Raw genomic sequence first — 21784 nt, 5'->3', positions numbered from 1 at the left:
CTTTAGCCAGAGTGTGTGTATTATCTTGGCAGTGGGCAGAACACACAGTCTGTGTTTGTGGGAAGGTTTGCCAGAGAGGAATGCTGGGAGATACACGGTGGTTCATCAAACGAGGGCCAGAGGTTGCTCAGCTCTGGGAAAGAGAGAAAACATTGGCACTGGCAGGCAGCAGCTAAGGTCCAAAGAAAGCTGCAGCAAAGGCACACAGACGCTGCTGGGCCCCATGGCTGAGGAGGCCCCAGGGGAGAAAGGGCTGAGAATTAGGGCTGCAACGCAGGATGCCTCGGTGAGTGATGGGGAGTCCCCTCGGTCCTGGTGGGTGAGGGGGAATTGGACCTTTCTTTCCTCAGGAACATTTTGTCTTAACTCACCATCAGGACCACAAGCAGAATGAGAATGTGGCAGTAGGACTCCATTTCCTGGGCATCAAGAGGCTGAGGGGAGCGGATTCAGGGGTCAGGGGTCAGGGGTCCTTGGAGGTCACTTCCTGCTCTGAGGTGTGCTCCTACAAGGACATGATGTTCGTGTTGGTGACTCGGGCTGATCCAGCTTTTTACAAATGAGACTCCATCACAGACATGTGCTCACACATCCAGGAACTCGGCAATATCTCCTCTGTGTGGCTGTCAAGCTCAGAGTCTCAGTGGCAATAAACTGACGAGACAGGATCCCAGGTGACATTTACGGGAACATAGGAATGTATGTTCAAAATATGGCTACAGCAAGCATTCGTGAGATCCCGGAGAGAGCTGGAAGGAACAGACGACAGCCAGGGAGCCAAGAGGTTAGAACCAAGGTTTCTGCCCTCATTTAACTTGAGAAATGGTCTTCGGCTAAAATTGGGATGTGGGCAGGATTTGAAACAGGAGGCTAAACTGGAAGGTAGAAAGGAAACAGATCCCCACTCTCACCTCATTCCCACCCCACCTTTCTGTCTTTACCTGCTGTGGGGAGGATGGAGAGAAAGACAAAAATCACTGAGGAATCCACATCTTACAGGGAAGACCACAGGCTACCTGAGCTGGCCTTGAGTTACTAGCACCTGACTTCAGCCAGGCCCAAAGAAACCACCACCACTAGTCAGCTCTGCAGCCACAGCAAATAACCAGCTCTGCTCTGGGAATACCTGCCTGGGCCAATCCCCACCAGAAAATGACTCTTAGGAGGCATGATTCCAATGCTCACAGCCTGAGTAGGACATAAAGTCAGTGGCGACTTTAGGGACAATTTCTGCCTGGAAGGTCTGACAGTTCAGCCATCATAGCTTGGGAGACGAAGAACTGCCCGAACCCAAACATCCAGGAACGTATGCAGGAACGCTTGTCATTTCCAATTTTCTCTTCTCCAATCCTGCTACTCAAGGTGCCAAGAGAACAAGAAGATGAGGGCTATGTATCGTACGTCTATATATTTTAAAGTTACCAATCAACTACGAACCGTTAAATAAAAGTTCTACCCTCTTAGCTTAATATACCTTCCCTATAACCTAGAAGGTCAGGCATAAATTTAGAAAGTCTAGGACTTCTTGAAGGGGTAGCTAGAATGTGCTGGCACGGCAGAGCCAGCTTCCAGCCTAAGCCACAGACGGTCCCCCCAGCGCCATATGTGACCTCACATACCCCTACGTGGTCACCCCATCCTGTTCACCCACATTCCATCTACACTTTCCACTGACAAGTGCTCCTCCGACCTGGGGTGCCCAGTTGGGCAGTACTCTGAGTGCTGAGGATAATGGGCCTGGGACAAAATTCATACAGGCCCCAAGAATGGGTTTCCGGTCATTTGCCCAGGGAATTGTGGGGTCCTGGCTACCCGGAGTAGCAAGTGCCCTTGGCCCATAGACTCCTCAGTCCATGGTCAGGATCGCAGCCAGAGGAGGATGAGAGGGGCCCAGGTCTCAGGGCAGAGTTGTGTGAGATCTGGTCTGAACATTTTAGAAAAGGCCTGGGCTCGCCCCATCAGCCCAAAACAAACCCAGTGTGTTTCCCCAGGCAGGAGTCCTCAGCACGTCACCACTTTTCCAGGCTCCTCATCTTCGAACGAGGACCTTGTGTTCTGTGCTCCCCGAGTTTCCTTCTCTGCGCTTCTGATGCAGGAATTTGATCAGAAGTTAATACAAGGAGAAATTACAGCATCGCCCAGCAGGAGTCGAGCTGGTTACCTACAAATACATCTGCTTTTGCTTTTTTGGGTGTCACCTGTCAGAAATTCAAGAGATGTTCTGACAGTCATGATGATTAAGATGTCAACCGAATAGATAGTTAAGTATTTGAAAAGTACAGAGAGTTTGTCAAAACCTCAGGAAGAATCTAATAAATCCTTCCTGGGAGCCAAAGAAAATATTTCAAAATGGAATAGAAGCTGTCCCCAACCCAGCCATGAGTTCTCTTCTTCCGAAAGTTGAGCTGCCTGTGGACCTCCCGAAGGTGTGACAGTGGTTGGGGTCCCAGGCTGGCCCACACGTGCCCAGGGTCACAGGGGAGGGGCAGACAAGGAGCAGAAGGCATTCACCTCTCTCCTTGCCTTCACTTGTCTCTCTGTTCTGACGCCTCTTTCCTCTGGGCCCCAGCACACTTCACCTCCTCAGAGAACCTACCTGGAAAGTGGAACTCCCCTGAGCTTGAGCTCATCTCCCCATATTGCTCCGGATTCCAAAATGTCCAACCTTCCTTTCTCAGCTGGCCCCCTACCCTGAACTCTCACCTGGAGAGGGCCAGGTGTTTGTTTGCAGAAGCAATTTCTGAGCTAACTCACATCTTACACCAATTGACTAATATCCCTCTTGTAGATATTTGCTGTTTAAAAAACAAACAAGATGCATGTTAGCCCAAATGAGTCTCGTAGCAACAGATAGAATTTCTGATTGTTTAACAAAATAAATGGTAAAACTAGGCAGCGCCAGTGTTGCTGGTAAAGGTGGTGAGTGAGGGTCAGGGCTGCAGACCTACCAGAAGCCAGCAGCTTTCTGAGATGCTCTTGATCTTTCCAGGAGCTTCATTCTGTATCTCTGAGGGCACAGACTCTCTCACCTCCTCAACCTCCATCTCTGGCTCCTGCACTGGCAGCTGGGGAGCAGGGTGGGAGGAGAACTCTGGAGTTCTACTCACAGGCTGGCCCTCTCAATTTGAAAACATATTTTGAGATATTTCAGACCATTCAGTCTAAAGACTAGTAACCCCACCCCATGTACTCACCACTAACTACCAGGACCTCTGAAGCCCAGCACCTGACCCCCTCCATACCCACTCCTGGGTATCCCTCTCTGTTCCCTAGAGATAGCGCGTCTGCTGAATTGGCGGTTTATCTTTTCCGTGTTTTTCTGTATAATTTAGCATATTTATGATAATAGTTCACACACTAAACAAGGCAAGTAGCTATGGTCTGCTGTGTCCATACTCTCCTGGAAAGTCTGGGGACTAGTCATAGTGGACCTGTGTCGGCCACCTGTTTTGATCTCCCTCCACTTCCATTGGTCTGGAATGTCTGTTCCAAGGACCTCTCACCTCCACCATTGCAGGGAGGCTTTGACAGATTGTTGGATGTGGTTTCCATATAGGTCATAAACCATGTTATTTTCGCATCCAGCACCTTGTGTACACAGTGAAAATATACCCTGATTGAGTGCTGGTGATCACCCTGCCTCTCCACGTGGCCTGTCTTGCTCCATTCCCCTAATCACTCGTCTTGTCCACTAAAATCTAATCTTCTCAAAGACCGTCATTTTCACTGTCACATCCGAAACTCCACGCCTGAAGTACGATGTGGGATCCCCATAAGTTTTCCTTGGAGCTTGATTGATGGAAGGAACACATCAGTGTGAGAATGGCAGCCCTGAGGGAAGAAGACCAGAGTCAACAGGAATTCGTTAATGAAAACACAGTTTTCCCTGCACTACAGCAATGGAAGGAAATTTGAATGCATTAGAAAACAGAATCCTTTGTAGGCAGGTTCTTCCTTGTTGGGGCCTCAATGATTTAAATGATTGAATTGATAACAATAGAAGGAATTCAGATCTGCAAATGGTTAATACCATTCAAAGGTATGAAATGATACCATGAAACATTGATTTGTTTGATATGCATTCCAATATAGCACCACTCCAGCAAGAGCAACAAGATAGAAAGAGGAGGAGAAGGAGAAAAGGAGACAGAGAAGGAGAAAGGCACTTTCTCTGAATTCTCCCAACAGCAGTTTGAATAGCTTTGTTGTGCAAAACGCCTCATCAAAATAGGATGCAACTTTTCTAAGGATGTTGTCTTCACAAATACTGAGCGTCAGCTTGTTGACTGCTGTTTTCCTCTAACATACTGAATATATAATGTCTGTTTGGTATTAGAAGATAGGAAGTCAGATGAGGGAAGAGAAAGTCCAGTTCCCTGCTCACGTCTTCTCAGAGCACAGAGGCTCACACACGCTCGCCAGTTCAGAGACTGCCTCTCATCCACCACAGGCTGTTTGGGTTCAGGTTCCACCAGCCTGTGACTGAGGATCTCTGGGGGGAAGTCCTAACGCTCTCTCTGCAGGGAAGAGGAGATGCGTCCTCAGATTTTCTCAGAGCCCTTGGGCTCCAGCTGCCCAAATCCATGCCTTGCCAATTCGGGATCTCAACCGCACTACCTGCTGCTCTCACCTCTCATGTCTCCTACCTCTGTTTTCTCCTATGTCCTCTGCGGCTTCTGAAAAAGCCCCTCAGCTTGTCATGTGTCCCTGCAGGGCCTCCAGGACAGCTTGTTCTCCTCTGAAAGTGACAACAGCCTGTACTTCACCTACAGTGGCCAGTCCAACACCTTGGAGGTTCGAGACCTCAGTTACCAGGTAGAGGCACACCTGAGAACAAGGTGGGAGGAGTGGGCAGGGAAGGCCAAATAATCCCCCATGTGGAAAGGAAAGGTGAGCCCACCCTAGGAGCCCTCTGCTCCCCAAAACAGAGTCCAGTCCGTGTTGTTGCCTCACGTGATGGGTGCAAGTAGCGTGGAGCCTTCCCTCAACTGCACATATTGTAGCTGGACATTGTGAGGTATAAAAAAGAGAATGGAACATAAAGCAAACTGTGTGAACCTGTGTGTGGGGGGGAATCTCTAAAACTCTTTTTTAATTTTATATTTTGAAATAATTTTAGACTTTTGAAAATTTGCAAAAATAATACAGAGTTCCCATTACCATTTGTCCAACTTTCCCTAATGTTAACATTTTGCTTACCCACAGCACAATTATCAAACTAAGATGTTAACAGTGGTAAGATACTATTAACTAAACTACAGATTTTATGCAGATTTTGTTCACTTATACATATATATATACATATATATAGTTCTTTTTATTATTATTTTTTTTGTAAAATGTACTGTCGCTGGAGCTAATAAAACATTCAGAATGCAAGTGCCTTTCAGAGGCACTCAGGAAGCCCCTGGTCAGATTCAAAGACTCCTGTTTCCCACACCCCCTCAGGGACAGACCCCAGGTGGCCCCGATGGAATATGACGGGGCCTGGCCTGGTGAACCTCAGAGGCCCAAGTCTGGCTGCCTAAGGATGTGAGTTAGGACACGCTAATGAGCTGTGTCATCACCTTTCCCTGCTCTGCCACTTGCTAGCTATGTGACCAGGAGCAAGTTACTTAATTGCTCTGAGCTTCGTCTGTAAAACAGAGATTATAATCATGCCTATGTTATAGGTTTACGATGAAGATTGAAGGAGATAATGGACATAAATTGATTAACACAATGCGTTGCACATAGTAAACTTTCAGTAAATTACTATTATTATTGAATGAGGACATCATTTTACTTCATGTTGTACTTTTTATTTCTGTTCTGCACTTGCAAATGCTTTCCATGTGCAGCTTCCATGTTTGGTAGACCCTGGGTGGGGAGCCCCTCAGGTTTGTTGTATATCAGCAGGAGGATGTCTCCTGTGAAGAGCTGAGCAAAAGTAACTGAAGCCCCTGAGCCATTCAGCTTCTGAGGAAACTGCCACCGTCTCCCCACAGGTGGACATGGCCTCCCAGGTGCCTTGGTTTGAGCAGCTGGCCCAGTTCAAGATGCCTTGGACATCTCACAAGGACTCTTGCGAGCTGGGCATCCAGAACCTGAGCTTCAAAGTGAGGAGCGGGCAGATGCTGGCCATCATAGGGAGCTCAGGTACCACGAAGGGCAAAGAGTGGGGCAATGGGATGCAGAATGGTCTCTTGGACAAATGGATGCTTCTGACAGAACCTGTTGCTGACCAGTATTAGGCTGGTGCAAAAGTAATTGCAGTTTTAAAGGTTAAAGATAATTGCAAAAACCGCATTTACGTTTGCACCAACTTAATAAAATACTATAGCACAGTGTTTGTGAGCACAGGTTCTGGGCCAGACCTGGGTTCAAATCTCCGTTCCTCTATTTACCAGCTCTCAGGTAGTTGCTGAGAAACCTGAGTGTGGAATCATGAGTAAAGCTTCTGTCCTTAGTTAACACCTGTATTGAGACAAGCCAAAAACCTTTCCAAGAGCATCAGACAGTTTTAGAATTGCATGTTCTTTCCAGGGCACTCCTCCACCACATGGAGCACTCATTCATTGTTCCCCCACAACCAGATCCCCGGCTATGGTCAGACAGCAGGTACGCACTGCCCTCCAAGTCTGAGCGCAACTTCAACCACATGCACAGACCCAGATTCTCGGAATGCCTCAAGTAGTCACTTCCGAAGGCCAAACGTAATATTCTAGCGTGCCAGAGCTGATCAGGGCTCGGAGAACAGAGTCCATTCTCGTTGCTGTCTTCTACCTCTCTTTCTCCTTGCCAGTGGGGCAGCATCTTTAGAGGAGGCTGTTCATATGATCTAGCCCACTTCTAGTGTCGTCCTGCCCTTGCATGTGCACACACACAATTGACAGACAAGAGTAAAGTCTAGAGAAGTAGAGAGATTAACCTAAGGACAAACATTTCATGCAGAGCTAGAACTAGAACTTTGGTCACCTGATTATGATCTCAGCTCAAGGCATTTCTTCCTTACGTAGTGTTAGAGAGAGCACTTTATGCCTCTTAATTAATCATTTCCAGAAGGAGAGATTACTCAACGCTTTGAATATCTGCTCCCAATTTTTACAGTCTTCGGATAGGGAAATTCTGTTTATTGTCTAACCAAAGATCAAACGAGATAATGTGTGTCAATGCACCTTATAACTGGAACAACCCCACACATCAAGTCCCACCTGCGTATGGCCATCCATGCCTCTGCATTTCTGGACTAAACAAGAAAAAAGTAGATACTTCATAGGCCAGTTTTATTTTTGTTAGTAACCCCTCGTAGCTTTTCTTGTTATATCTGCTTTCTCTTCATGAGTTAAGAATTTAGGGGACACAGGCGCTTCCACAAAGCCTTAGAGTCATCACAGTTTCATCCTTGCTACATGCAGCCTTGTAGCAGGTAGTATTCCTGATTCGTGGCTGAGGAAAGTGAAGTTTGAGAGGTTACACTGAACAGTCTCCAGGTCTTTTGGCCTTAGATTCAGTGTTGTTTAGCTTCAGGTTTACTTGGCTGAAATTATTAAAATGACTCCTTGGAAAGGTTTATCAATAATACTTCCTGTGATTTTTACTCCACTCACACACAAAAAAAGAAAAGAATGATGGTTATGATTTTTACAAAGTAAAATAAAACAGTCCCAGGCATTGTAGCTTCGCCTATAAAATCAGCAGTGCCAAAGATGTTTTCCAAAGGAATTTACTGCTGTGAAGATTCCAGCCATTTTACAATGGTCTTGAACACTGGCAGGTGTTTTCTCTTGGTTAGTGAGGGTCTCCTCAGTCGTACCAAGCACCGGGAAGGCCACTCACAAAGTTTTGTTTAGGAAACGTGGCTTCCGCCTCCCTGACTGGGAATCCCCCAGTCCCTGTGATGTTAGCAAAGTTGCCCTGTGCTCTCAGAGCCCGGATCTGATGTCCGAGGCTGAGCAGGGCGCAGGTCCAGAGCCATCCTTTCTGGTTTCACTCCTGGCTATTTTGCTCCACTTAAGGTCTCAGGGACTGTGTCATGCAGGGTCTCTGCTCCCGCTTCCCGCACAAGAACACAGGATATGGTGAGGCCAAAAAGGAACAACAATGGAGCCACAGATAGGGGAGTCATACCACTATATTCTCGATGGTGGCTGGTCGAGACACAAAAGCAAACATCCGCCAGTACCCCAACAAGGGGTCTTCCTGCACCTCAGTCTCACAGGCGGCGGGCGAGACACAGGAAGTAGGATCCACATGATCCGCTGTCTGCTTCTCTGCCAACCAACCAACCAAACCAAACCAACCCCTTACGGTAGCTGCGGCAGTTATATTAGTGGCTAATGGCTAACTGGTTACAGCTGATGGCCACCCAGCCACAGTGGATGGCCATCTGATTACAGCTGATGGCCATCTAATAACCCGGCCAGCACCTTTCCATGTGAGGCCGAGAGCATGGAAACTGCTCTCCCCACAGACTGTGAAGGAGGTACACCCAGTGGCAGCTTGTTGGTCCCTTTCCACCCTGAGAACCCGTGATCCCTATTCAGAAGGGATCAGTGGAGAAGCTTCTTGATTTTTGGTGTTTGCACGTGGGGGGTGGGGAGCATGGGCCTGCCTGCAGGAGGTACTTGGCCTGTGGCAAGGAGCAGTTGTCACATGATGTGTACTGGCATGTCCCTTGTTTGAAAACAACTTGGAAAATTTGCTCTCCAAAAGGAATTTACAGTAAGGAAACCAAAACCCCTCCTGGGTGAATTGGACAGAGATCCTCCCCAGCTTGTTTGCCAGGCGTTCTCAAAGCCTGAGCCTAATTCTCATTCACAGCTTAAATGGCTGTCAAAGAGTCTCATCGAATGCATTCAAAATCTGGTGCAATCCGACACTTCCCCAAATCAAGAGCAAATCACTATGTCATTCAGAAGTGGATGGTGTTAATTTATGTGCAAGGGGCCATTTTTTTTAGCGAGAGAGTAAAAAGTACCACTGATAAAAATAAGAGCGTGTAGAGGGTGGAGAGAAATTCAGAACACATGTGTACACTGCTGTAGTTTGAAAGTATTTCCACATCTATTACTTCTCTACTTTTTTCTCCCTTGTTTCTGAAAATAGATTCACTTTTGCATTTTTAAAAGACAACCTATTAATTCTCCAAATTAGTCCTTCCCACAATGCCAGCTTCTGAGCCGAATGAGTTGAATGATGAAATGTTGCTGGCATGTTTGCCAGCCCAGAATATTTAAGCTTCGCAGTGCAATTAATGACAGCCTTGCTTTTGGGGGAGGGGGCATACGCTCCAGGCACAGGCAGGCCTGTGGCAGCCAGGACTCCATCCTTCTCCTGTCATGCAGCCACTGACTGACCTGGCCTCACCCCACTTCAGTGTCACTGTGCCTCCAGCACCCCAAGGTGCTCAAGTTGGTTGTGAGCAAAAGGCCTGGAGCTCCAGCTCCTGGGGCAGCTGCTGAGGACAGAGCAGCACAGGTAATTGGAAAGTGTGCAGGCAGCAGTGGCTTCCACGCTGGCCCCGTAGAACCTGATCTCAGTCACGTCTCTGGTGGCTTTGCAGGTTGTGGGAGATCCTCTGTGCTGGATGTGATCACCGGGCGAGGCCATGGCGGCAAGATTAAGTCCGGCCAAGTCTGGATCAACGAGCAGCCCAGCACACCTCAGCTGGTGAGGAAATCTGTAGCCCATGTGCGCCAGCACGACCAGCTGCTCCCCAACCTGACCGTCCGGGAGACCTTGGCTTTTGTCGCCCAGCTGCGCCTGCCCAGAACCTTCTCCCAGGCCCAGCGTGACAAAAGGGTAACTGACTGACCCTGGTGACCCCGTGACATCCTTCCTCTCCTCCTTGCCCCCTTCCCTGCCTCAGGGCCCAGCCACAGGTCAAGTTTGAGCAACCCGGCTTACCATCCATTCATCTGGAAAATTCCACCTTATGCTCAGCGCTGCCCTTCTGGCTTCCGTTAGAGCCCCACAGCCCTCAGTAAGCCTTCTCAGCCCAGTTGGCCCCCTTCCTGGTAGGTGACAAAAGGTGTGATGTATTCGTTGGCTTGTTTTGTGGTCCTCGGTGTGGGCAGGGAGTCCAGCTGTCTTGTCCCCAGGACGTGTCTGTGGGAGCTGCTCAGGACGTGTGCACAGCATCAGGGAGCAAACAGTGTATCAGGGAAGTGAGGCTGGAGCTTTAAATCCATCCAGAAGAGCAGGCATTTTTATAGTTCGGGGCAAAACATGTGTGGCGAGGCCTGTGGAGGTGGCTGCTGAGGCCCTGGGCTCCTCTCGCCCTCACTCAGGTGGACGACGTGATCGCAGAGCTGCGGCTGCGGCAGTGTGCCAACACGCGCGTGGGCAACACGTACGTGCGCGGCGTGTCGGGGGGCGAGCGGCGGAGAGTCAGCATCGGGGTGCAGCTTCTGTGGAATCCAGGTGAGGGCTGTTGGGGGCGGGGGGGGGGGCATGAGGGGCCTGTGTCCCCCACCTGGCTCGGCCTGGTCTGGCCAGGGTCCTAACAACTTACCGGGCTTCTCTCTCTGTCGGGAAGGAATCCTCATTCTGGATGAACCTACCTCTGGCCTCGACAGCTTCACAGCCCACAACCTGGTGAAAACCTTGTCCAGGCTGGCCAAAGGCAACAGGTTGGTGCTCATCTCCCTCCACCAGCCTCGGTCGGACATCTTCAGGCTGTTTGACTTGGTCCTCCTGATGACCTCCGGCACCACCATCTACTTGGGGGCAGCCAAGCACATGGTCCAGTATTTCACAGCCCTCGGCTACCCCTGTCCTCGCTACAGCAACCCTGCCGACTTCTATGGTGAGCCAGCCAGGCCTGTGGCCTGGGGTACAGACTATCCCACACCCCGACCCTTGACAGAGCCTGGTGGAAAGATTCAGGAGAGCAGGACCGAGGATTCGGGTGTGGGCAGGGGAGGTGTAGCATGTATGTCACCTAGGCACGTACCAAGCATCAGATGCTAGAAATGAGGACCTGAAGAAAGCAGCACCAGACATAGCCACTCTTGTGTGCATGACAGATAAGAAACTTGGAGAGCTCCAAACCCGAGGGGATGTAATCCAAGAGAGTGTGGATCAATTTTTAGAATTGTGGTCTTTACTGACACTCTGTAGGGAAACAGGATATTCAGGATCGGGAGGCCTCCAGGAAATCTTAAAGATACACAGAGGCAGGGAGCGCAAAGGCATTGGATGGGGAAGCGGGGCCCTCTCAGGGCCTTTTTGGTGGTCTTGGCCAAAGCATCTCTAGATGTGAAAATTGCTCTGTCAGCACCAGAGACACCTTTCTGCTTGGGGTCCTGAATCCTCAGCATACGGCCCTCAGGTGAGACATGAGCCACTGCCTTCATTCCTGCAGGGTAGTTGCCTTTCCAGGTGTCTGCCCTGCAAGCAGGTGCCTAGATCCTAAGTGCTGAGGACCACAGTGGCTGCTGGGCAGGCCATACAGTTGTAGCAGGGCTGGGGGAAGCAGTGGCCGTGGCTTATCCCACAGGTAGCTGGAGCCCCAGCCTTCCTCCCAGGACGGCCTGGTGTAGCAAGGGCTTCACCGTAAACATGATGACAGGGACCCTGAGGGCAGACACTGGGTCCAGAGGCACCATGTCACAAGAGGGTGTCCCGTTGACCCTCACCACTCTGCCAGGCCAATGTCACCTCCATCCTCACAGACAAGAAGACTGGAATCTGAAGCGTTCAACACCTTGCATAGCCATAAGGCACAGAACTGGGCCTCACACCAGGCGTGCCACCCCCACCTTGACTCCTGGCCATTGCCATCCCTTCCTTCCAGCATCCACCTTCCAAACTTCCCCCAGAAAGACAAGCACCCTCTCCGCCCGCCAGCCTCACCCTGTGTGCTCACACGGTGTGAACTCACATACAGGTCACCCTGCCTCTCGGTGCTCAGGTGCCAGCCTGGCTTCCTGCCAGTGTGTCCTCCTTAGGCCAGCCATTCCCAGATAAGGGGGCAGAGGGCACCTGCCAACCTGGCCACAGGGAAAAACTGCAGTAACCCCAGAGAGGGGTTACCAGAAGTCAAATGCTCATAACAGACCTGAAAAAAACTTTCTCTTTATTTTTTATTGTTTTTTTGTTTGTTTTTTTGTGGGGCCCTTGCCTATATGCCTTGCCTGCCCCTCACCAATCTGGGGTGTAGGGCTTGGCAGTGCCCAGAGAATCTGGTGTTCTGCGCTCCAGTCCGCACACTGAGGGAACATGACACAGCTCATAAGTCCCCTCCTAGATGTTATCCTGCCTTGAGATGTGCCTTGAAAATGGGAGGACGGAATAGGCAGAGGTTAGGAGGTAACCCCCAGCTAAGGGAGGAATGGAGAAAGAGGAGGCCCCTTGAGCCTAGAATTAGGCTGGGCTAGGATGGCCCTGGGTGTGACCAGGCGGGTGTGCCTTTCTGTCATTACGGGGGCTCCGTGAGAGGAGGGCTGTGGGGCTACCAGCTGTCCCCACAGGGTAACATGGCTGCAGATGAAGTTCAGCCTTGTTTTCCAGCTTGTCACTCTGGCAGAGAGAATTTTATTTATAGTTAGCCAAACCCTGGCACCCTCCAGCCAAACATTCTTCCCATTTGTGCAGGCTGCTTAAGAAGTCGAATTACTAATTGACAGTGAGAACGCCAGGAGTCCAGACTGCTCAGCTGTGCTCTGGCCCGCCCACCTTCTCCTCACAGGCAGCATACCCGGGGGGCTGAGTCCGCATCACAAGCTGCTTGGACAGCTAGAGTTGGAGCCAGGGCATAACTGTGCCACAGCCTTTGGTGCCGAAGGTCCAATGCCTCCTTCTCTCTCCTGGGGATGTCCCCATAATGAGCCTGGGTGGTGGGACCAGGGGCCAGCGCCCACAGGGCCTCTTCTATTGCTCCCTTCCTGAGCTACCTGCCCTTCCCCTGAGGCAGGATTTCTGTAGATGAGGCAGGTGGGAGCCGGTCCTGGGCGGCTCTCTGCCCCTCTCTGCTTTGACCATCACTTCATGGTCGACTGGCAGAGGGTAGGGAGCATGCCCTCTCCGAGTGACCTAACAAAGGGGAGAAAAGGAGAGTGAAAAAGTGAAAATAATTTACAGTGTTTCTGTAACTGACCTTGTGGGCTGACCTTGTTCTGTGCCTTATGGCTATGCAAGGTGTTGAACGCTTCACATTCCGGTCTTCTTATCTGTGAGGATGGAGGTGACCTTGACCCAAGCTTGACCTTGACCTGTGAGCACAGGCAGGAAGGGGTCCCCATGGCCCCACATCCTCTGCTTACAGGGCTGACCGCTTTGTGGGCTGGCCTTCACCCGAGCTCCTCACCTGTGAGTAGGTGAGCAGGAAGGGGTCCCCATGGCCCCTCATCCTCTGCTTACAGTGGACCTGACCAGCATTGACAGGAGGAGCAGAGAGCAGGAACTGGCCACCAGGGAGAAAGCACAGGTGCTTGCAGCCTTGTTTCAAGAGAAAGTGTGTGGCTTCGATGACTGTCTGTGGAGAGCAGAGGCCAGGGAGCTGGGCGTGGGCGCTGGTGCAGAGAGGTAAGGCCGGCCGGATGGCCCAGGGTAGACAGCGCCCTGCAGGAGATGCCTCCCCCATGCTCCCATGCCGCTCTCCCTCCTGACAGACTGGCCCTTCCGGTCCTCCAGAGCAACACTGGCCACCTCCCGACCCCCACCAAGCTGCCCGGCCCCGTGCAGCAGTTTACCACGCTGATCCGGTAAGTGTCTGCCATTTCATCCCTCCCACCACCCTACTCCAACCCCAAAATCTTTGTTGTATCAAATTAAACCCTTTCTATCTAAAGTGAATTTGAAGGAAGAAGTAGAATTTGAAATGAATTTGAAGAGGTAAATCATCTGGAAAAAACCCACACCACTGAGATCAGAACCAGCCCTCCTCGTGACCCAGAGCACTCCTGTTCCTTTCATTCTTGAAACAAAATCAAAATATCCTTACTGGCCGGGTGATCGTCGAACTCAGCTAGGATCGTTGAGAAACGTTCAGACAATACAGGAGATCCTCAAGTGGGAAGTTTCGGTCACACCAGCCCTCAGAGGAAACCAGACCCACGTGCTTGGTGTGAATCTTTTCTAAGATGCTTCCATGCACGTAAACATTTAATACATACATGGGATCGTATTCTGCATATTGTAACTGGTTTATTTTGTTTTGTTTTTCACTTGCAATAGCGCCTCTACCTCGCTTCTGGTCAGGTCTGCGGTGTTCCAATCTGGCCATCATTCATTCCCCCTCTGAGCCCATATTAATGGTCAGATTATTCTCAGGCTTTTGCTATTGCAGGTACTACAGCCAACATCTTTGTGCATTCCTTTGTATGCACCTGATGGGTTATTTCCTCAGGAAGGCTTCTTTAAGTAAAATTGCAAGGCAGGTACATTGATGATAAAAGTAACAATCATTTACTGACTATCTACCGTGAGATAGCCACTTTCATCGGTGAGCTCATTTGCTCCTCACAGTAACTCTGTGAGGTGGGCCTGGTTAGCCCCATTTTACAGACGCGAAAAACGAGGCTCACAGAGATTAAATGACAGGGCCAAGGTCACGGGACAGATGTATGTCATTCCCTTGTCACCTATTTCTTTTGTATTTAAGTCGTCAGATTTCCAATGACTTCCGAGACCTGCCAACCCTCCTCATCCATGGGGCGGAGGCCTGCCTGATGTCCCTGGTCATCGGCTTCCTGTATTATGGCCACGGAGCCATCAAGCTCTCCTTCATGGACACGGCGGCCCTCTTGTTCATGATCGGAGCTCTCATCCCTTTCAACGTGATCCTGGATGTCATTGCCAAATGTGAGAGTCACCTGCCTTCCGTGACCTACACTTGGGGCGTCTGGAGCATGCGTGTTGGCAGCTCTCTGAGCTGGTCCAAAGCTGACCTGTGTTGCTCCGAGCTCTCAGGAGAACGGGTTTGCTGAATAAGTTCACCATGATTGTGAAATAAAAAATGATCGTTTTTAAAGTTCACATGTTAATATTAATATGCAAATGAAAGCAAATTACCAAGGAGTCATAGGATTTATACTTGACAGTAATGCCCAAGTCACAGAATGACAAACACTAAATCAGGATGGTTTTACTCTGCCTGTTTTTTAAAAATATAAAATATTTAGGCAATATAACTATTTGTAATTGTACAAGACTCAAAAACAGAAACACTGTAACTTATTTTCACTTTTTCACTCTCCTTTTCTCCCCTCTTTTAGGTCACTCGGAGAGGGCAATGCTTTACTATGAACTGGAAGACGGGCTGTACTCTGCTGGTCCATATTTCTTTGCCAAGGTGACTGGTCCGGGCTGAGAGCGAGTGACCACACCAGGTGGGGGGAAGGGGTGGAGAAAGCTGCACCACATCATACAGAAGTGATAGAGACGCATTTTACTGAACCAGGGGCCTGGGCATCACGTGCTTGTAGATGCCACATTCCCTAGGGGATTTTTGGAGATTTGGTAATTTTTATACATTTACCAGAAATCCATGACCGTGGACCAAGAATAACACTTTTCTGGTCAGCAGACACCTAAAAAAGAAAAGGTGGGAAACACTTATTAATAGCATACCTCACCTCTCCAGCCCTACCACATCCCTGGGAAACAGGTCAGGCAGGTGTTACTGTCCTCACTGCATGGAAGCAGAGGCTCCCAGAGGTTATGTGGCTGTCTCCAAGCCACACAGCTACCAGGTCTATGGAGAGCAGATACCCATTGCCTCTGGAGGAAACTGCTCTGCACTGTGTCCCAGAGGGAGCACATGGCACGCGCAGGGGGACACCAGCAGCGAGCTCATGCTCGAGGGTCCCACGTGCCCACACTCACCGGCCCTCCTGCTGTAGCTGGATCATTACTGGGAGGGGAGTCTGGCCTCGCTGGGGTTGCTACCTTTACACGTTGAAAGAACAGCAGCAGAGGAAGGCGTTGGCTCCACATCCTTGCAAGGGCCACTCTTTGCAGATTCTCGGGGAGCTTCCGGAGCACTGTGCCTACATTGTCATCTACGGGATGCCCACCTACTGGCTGGCCAACCTACGCCCCGGCCCGGAGCCCTTCCTGCTGCACTTCCTGCTCGTGTGGCTGGTGGTCTTCTGCTGCAGGGTCATGGCCCTCTGTGCTGCCGCCCTGCTGCCCACCTTCCACATGTCGTCCTTCTTCGGCAACGCTCTCTACAACTCCTTCTACCTGACCGGGGGCTTCATGATAAGCTTGGACAACCTGTGGACAGGTGAGTCCTGCTCCCCACACCTGGTCAAGCTTTTCGAAGCCTACTGTGGCTGGATGAAGCCTACTTTGGCCTGGAGATGAGAACGTGTCATTGAAGTCCAACTCAAGGCTGGCCCTCCTGGGAGCAGGTGCCCTGGCCAGCTGTCCTGTGTACCAAGGGAATGATTCCATGAGACAGTGCACGTGGCACCATTTTATAAACCCCAGCTGACACGTGGAGGTCATCCCTGACTCGCCCCCACCCTCTCCATCTCCAGTGAGCCAAGTCTACTCTGCCTCCCAAGTCTTTCTGAAATGCCCTGTTGCCTTATCTCCTATCATCAGATCTTGGGCCCCTGCAAAATCCTGGTCTCTGCGCCCAGGTCCATCCTTGAGTCTCTCAACCCTCACCCCTGCAGAGTGAGCTTTCTAAATGCAAATCCATGGTGTGGGAGGGGGAGGGATGTGCCTCCCTGCCTGCTGCCTCCACCCAGCTGTTCTGAAGCCCCCCACACTGCATGCCTTCTTCTCTATAGGACACTGTTCCCCACCTGGCTTCTCTCTTCCGCCAGGCCCTTCCTGAGCCCCCCATCCCAGGCGGGATTCACCGCTTCCTACTCCTCCCTGCAGGGTCAGGACACAGACTCAAAAGCCTCCGGTTTGGGGCTGCTGAGTCTCCACAGCCCCCCAGCTCTGGGAAGCTGAGCACGTACTGGGAGGGTCACCTAATCAATTACTCTCTGGTGTTGTTACGGCCCAACGTGAGATGACCCTGCAGTCACCTGCCACCCCCTGCCCCCCAGTCCTCGTCCCAAGTTGCCCCTCTGCCCTTTCACCGTTTGTTCCTCTCTCTCCCCTCCCTGTTCCTTCAGGGGACTTGCTTCCTTCTCCGGGGGCACAGCCCCCACAGCCCTCTCTCCAGGCAGGCGAAGCCCGGAGCCGGGGGTTAGTCCATGTGAATAATGCGACTGTCACTGTCCTCAGTGCCCGCGGGGATTTCCAAAGTGTCCTTCCTCCGATGGTGTTTTGAAGGGCTGATGCAGATTCAGTTTAAAGGGCAAATTTTCGACTTGGACGTCGGCGGCAACCTCACCGTCCCTGTCCAGGGAGACGTAGTAAGTAGTGAGGTCTTGGACTCTTCTTATAGACGGCGTCCATCTGAACGTCCTCTTAATGAGCTCACTGATGTCTGTGTCCCCAGATCCTCAGCAACATGCACCTGAACTCGTACCCACTCTACGCCATCTACCTCATCGTCATCAGCATCAGCGGTGGCTTCGTCGCCCTGTACTATGTGTCCTTAAAGTTCATCAAACAGAAATCAAGTCAAGACTGGTGATTCACGCCCAGACGCCCGCCTGCTGGGGGGGGAACTCAAGCAGACTCTTTTACCGCACGCACTTCCTTTCTCCCCACGCGCCGCTTCCCGGGCACAAGGAACACGTGTGAACACAGCCGCTCCCCTACGTCCGGCCCACAGTGCTGCAGTGGCACAGGCTGGCCACTGGATGGCAGTAGAATAAAGACAGTCGAAAGGGGATTCTGATCACTGGCCAGAGTTTGCGGTTCCTGGGACTGTAAAAACCATACTGCGGACACCTACCATGTTGCTCATGTATTTCCTTTTGATATGTATGTATATAGGCAACTCGATACGTGATGGGAGCAAATTAGGTAGGAATTGAGTAGGTAGATGATGGAAGAATTGGTAGGGCCCAGAGGGAACAACATTACAGCGAGTGGAATATTTGTCCTCGTCTTTCGGAGTCCCCAAACTCTGTGTTAAGCCACTCTCAATACAGAGAATGACCTAAAACCTGCCAGTGAGATGCTATCCCATATTTTTGTGTCAGGTCATGGGCTTCAAAAAGCCAAACTGAACAATTAAACATTCATTGACTACTCTGAGCCAAGTACAACGCACAACACTTTATGTGGATGATATTCACTTCTCAGAACCCTTTGAGGTGGGGTGGGCAGTATTCCATTTTATAGATGGGGAAACTGAGGCACAAATTCAGCATGCTAAGTAAGGTCACACAGCTCCTATGTGGTGGAGTCACGTGGGGGTCAGAAAGGCCCCAGAGGCCTTTAGAAGTCAGAGGGCAAAAGGCAAGGCCTGAGCCTCTGTAAGGCTTGAATCCCACATGGCTCCAGAAGGTAAGAGCTTTATAGAGGACGTGGCAGCTCAACCAGGTCTTCTCAGAGTTGCATCTCACCGGGAGTGGCTGGGTCTCAGGACTAGCCTTGACCCTTTCACAATTGCCAGGTTATGGGATGGAGCTGGCCCAGGTGACAGGCTTCATGTTTGAGTATTAAGGACCATTTTACCCAAAACAGGTGCAGAGAGAGCAGGGAGGGGATTGTTCCCAAAGGAAAACCAGAGTCTGGAACCAAAAGAAGGAGGAAGGTGGGTAAAATTTAGGAGGCAAATGGTACGTGTTCACCACAGGTTCCCTGGACCCTTGCAACTTTGAGTGTGGTCTCGCCAGCTGCATGGGCCTTGTCTGGGAGCTGGTGGGAAAGGCAGCATCTCAGGCCCACCCAGACCCACTGAATCAGAATCTGCATTTTAAGAAGATTCCCCAGTGTGCACATTCGAGTTTGAGAGGCAGTGTTCTGGCACCTCCCCCTTACATAATACAACCATCCAATTCCGTATATTCACATTATAACACTGTTGCCACCATCCAATGGTCAGACCCCATTCCAGATTCACCGATTGCTCTGACAATGTCTTTCATAGCAGAAGGATCTGGAAGAGGATCAAGTGTTGGATCTAGTTGGCAGTTCTCTTTGGTCTCCTTCAGTTTAGAACAATCCTCAACTTTCCTTGCCTTCCATGACCTTGACACATGAAGATTTTGTCGCATAGCTTGCAATCTGGATTTGTCGGGTACAGTTTCATGATTAAATCGAGGTCATGCGTCTTTGGCAGGAATATCACCGAGTGATGTGCTCATCTCATTGCCTCCTATCAGGCGATTTCAATTCGTCCCATAATGACGAGGTTCCCTTTGATCACTTGATCAAAAGGGTGTCTGCCAGGCTTCTCCACAGGCAAGTCACTATTTCCCCTTTTCTAATTAACAAAGCATTTCATAGGTAGGTACTTAGAAACTATGTAAATTGCCTATTTCTCATTAAACCTTCCATTGATTCAATGTTGAATTTATATCAATATAAACTGTGATTTCCTATTTTATTCAATGAGTTTAATCCTTTACTATCATTATTAATTTTGATGCTGAAATTGTCCGATTTGGCCGCGGGATCCCATTCAAGCTGGCTTCTGCATCCTTTTCACATGTTCCCATCCTTCCTTGAACACTTTCTTTCAAAACCATGTGTTTCAGGCTTGTCTTGCTCATTCCCACCCCCCGGTCCCAGAAGCAGACATTCCTCTAAAGAACATTGATTCCTTTTAGTGGAAAATGGCATTTTAAAAGCCACAATCTGAGGGATACGTATGCTCATTACTATTGGGGCATCACTGCCCTCAGGCCCTCAGTGGACAAAACTAGGGAACATATGTATATTCACATTAATACACCCAATTACAATCCACTACCAGTCGGTTTTAGTCCTCTCTCTTTTCAGAGTTGTAACTCCCTTCTCCAATTATGAGAAGCGTGGCTTCCATTATCCGTAATATTTTCCCTCATTTGGTTAATCCCTTGTGTATAACCAATCTCCTCCCACCTACACTGCATGTCTTCTGCTATGTGGTCACCCTCTCGGCCTGTAAATCCAGTCAAGCTGTCCCTATCCTCACCCCCGCTGTGGCGACCTAATGGCTTTAGGCCTGAATGAAGAAGGGGGAGGAGGAAGAGGATGCTGGGACTTTTTTCTACGAACTCCCCCGTGATTCCAGTGTGCAGTGAGGGTTGATAGCCACTGGGGTACATCATCTGTCTCTGTGAGAGTTTACAGCCACCAGTCTGCAGAGGGCTTTAATAAGTCAGTGGGCTCTGGTGTGCAGAGCTGCAGGGGAAGCGGCAAAGGGCCAGGGCAGCAGAGATGAAGAAACTCCAGCAGCCGCCATTTCTTTGTTGTTGTTTTTTTTGTTTTTTGTTTTTTATAGAGCATCCTGCTTCTCCACCCTGGTTGTCCACCCTGGAGCTTTAACAAATGCCAACATGGACCTACCCTGAAGATTCTGATTCCACTGGTCTGTTTTTCAAAAAAGCTCCTCAGGGCAGCTGAGGCCAGGGAGAACCACTGTTCTAGAGGCAAACATGCAGTTCAATTAGCCCTCCTTGCATTCAAGGGGATAGAGATCTGCTTATGCGTAATTACCAAAACCAGAGGTTGCAAACTTTTTCTGTTAAGAGTCAGATAGCAAATATTTTAGAATTTGCAGGCCACAGTCTCTGTTGCAACTACTCAACTCCACTGTTGCAGTGAGAAAGCCACCACAGACCTTTCTAAAGTACGGGTGGTGTGGCTGTGTTCCAATGAAACATTATTTACCATGAAACATTATTTACAAAACTCACATGCTGGATTTGGCCCAGGGCTCTAATTTGTAGATCTTTGATCAAAAGGTACGGTTTTAAAATTTGCATTTTAAGCCCTCCAACTTCACGTCATGCTACTGACGGAGAAATTTTAATTAAGCAGAAAATTACCTGTATTGACTGAAAAATTTCCTGATGTGCCTTTTTAAAACTGCTTTTGTTCCTATAAAGATTATTTAAGACATAATCTTGCCCTGGGTCAAGCTATTCAACCCGGTCAGGCTCACAGAGGTAAATCTTACATTTGCTTTTTTCTTTTTTCCTGCTTTTCTTCTTGTTTTGATCCCAGATTAAAGAGCTAGCCTAGCCGCGATGATATTTAAATCTACACCAAATCCAAGTGTTACAGACCTGGGGCCTGGGGTTCTACTGAGACTCACATTAGTCACTTAGCAGATGGGGTTCAGCATGGCCACCCCCAAAATCAATTACCATGATTTTGTACCCCCATACCACTTTCCTTTGGGCCCCGCTGTGGGTCAGGAACACCAAGCTGCTCCCAGAAAGGAGCAACGGGCTGGGGTGTGGGAGTGATGAAGCATCTTGCTGGGTGACCTGTGATTCTCTGGGAAATCCATCTATCTAATGCGTGCATGCTGGAGAGAGAACATCTTTATTTGCAAATAGTCTGGTAATTCCAACCTCAAGTCACCTGTCATTTGTTTTTGGTAATAGGATTGATTGTTCCTTTAAAGGGGCTGAGGGACAGAGCAGACAGCACGGTGTCCCTCTTGCAGGGTCTGCCTGAGGCAGCTTCAGCGGAGGAGGCAGGCACATGGAGCATGGCCCATTTTTGGCTGGCAGGCCGGGAACAGCAGACCATGCCATGTGAGCAGCTAATAATTAAAACCATCATGGTTTAAGCAGTGGATTGAGATTTTCAAACACACACCAACTCAAAGGCAGGATAATACTTCTCAGCTTTCTGTGTAAGAGTGCTCCCATGTATCGTTGGTATGATGGGCTTGTCTCTCTCGTAAAATGGGAGTTACTCTTTATTTCCATGCTCTGCTCAAAAGCTCTCCTGTCCATGTTGAACAGGAAGCTTTTCTTTCTGTTGCTCCCATTCTTGC

The 21784-nt window shown here is 49.7% G+C and overlaps 1 protein-coding gene across 3 annotated transcripts; it reads left to right on the top strand.

Annotated features, from left to right (window-relative positions):
• Window positions 1–56: 56 nt before the first annotated feature.
• ABCG8 (ATP binding cassette subfamily G member 8) lies at window positions 57–19137 on the top strand. 3 transcript variants are annotated; one of them, XM_019748627.3, is made up of 13 exons: window positions 57–286; window positions 4714–4815; window positions 5988–6138; window positions 9545–9783; window positions 10272–10404; window positions 10520–10789; window positions 13347–13509; window positions 13596–13688; window positions 14588–14787; window positions 15201–15277; window positions 15946–16213; window positions 17176–17306; window positions 17393–19137. In XM_019748627.3, exons 1-13 carry the CDS (start codon window positions 224–226, stop codon window positions 17528–17530), a joined length of 2028 nt encoding a protein of 675 aa, XP_019604186.2. In that variant the 5' UTR covers window positions 57–223; the 3' UTR covers window positions 17531–19137. The 3 variants fall into 3 exon arrangements, with proteins under 3 accessions (XP_019604186.2, XP_019604187.2, XP_074188036.1); XM_019748628.3 differs by having other exon boundaries at window positions 121–286; window positions 4723–4815; window positions 17393–17729; XM_074331935.2 differs by having other exon boundaries at window positions 121–286; window positions 13620–13688; window positions 17393–17729.
• Window positions 19138–21784: the final 2647 nt, after the last annotated feature.

Source organism: Rhinolophus sinicus, chromosome 2 (assembly GCF_057876585.1).
Source record: "Rhinolophus sinicus isolate RSI-liver-muscle chromosome 2, RSI-T2T, whole genome shotgun sequence".
In the NCBI taxonomy this organism is placed as follows: Eukaryota; Metazoa; Chordata; class Mammalia; order Chiroptera; family Rhinolophidae; genus Rhinolophus; species Rhinolophus sinicus.
Note: the sequence above shows the minus strand (reverse complement) of the source record. Positions and strands in the feature narration are given on the sequence as shown.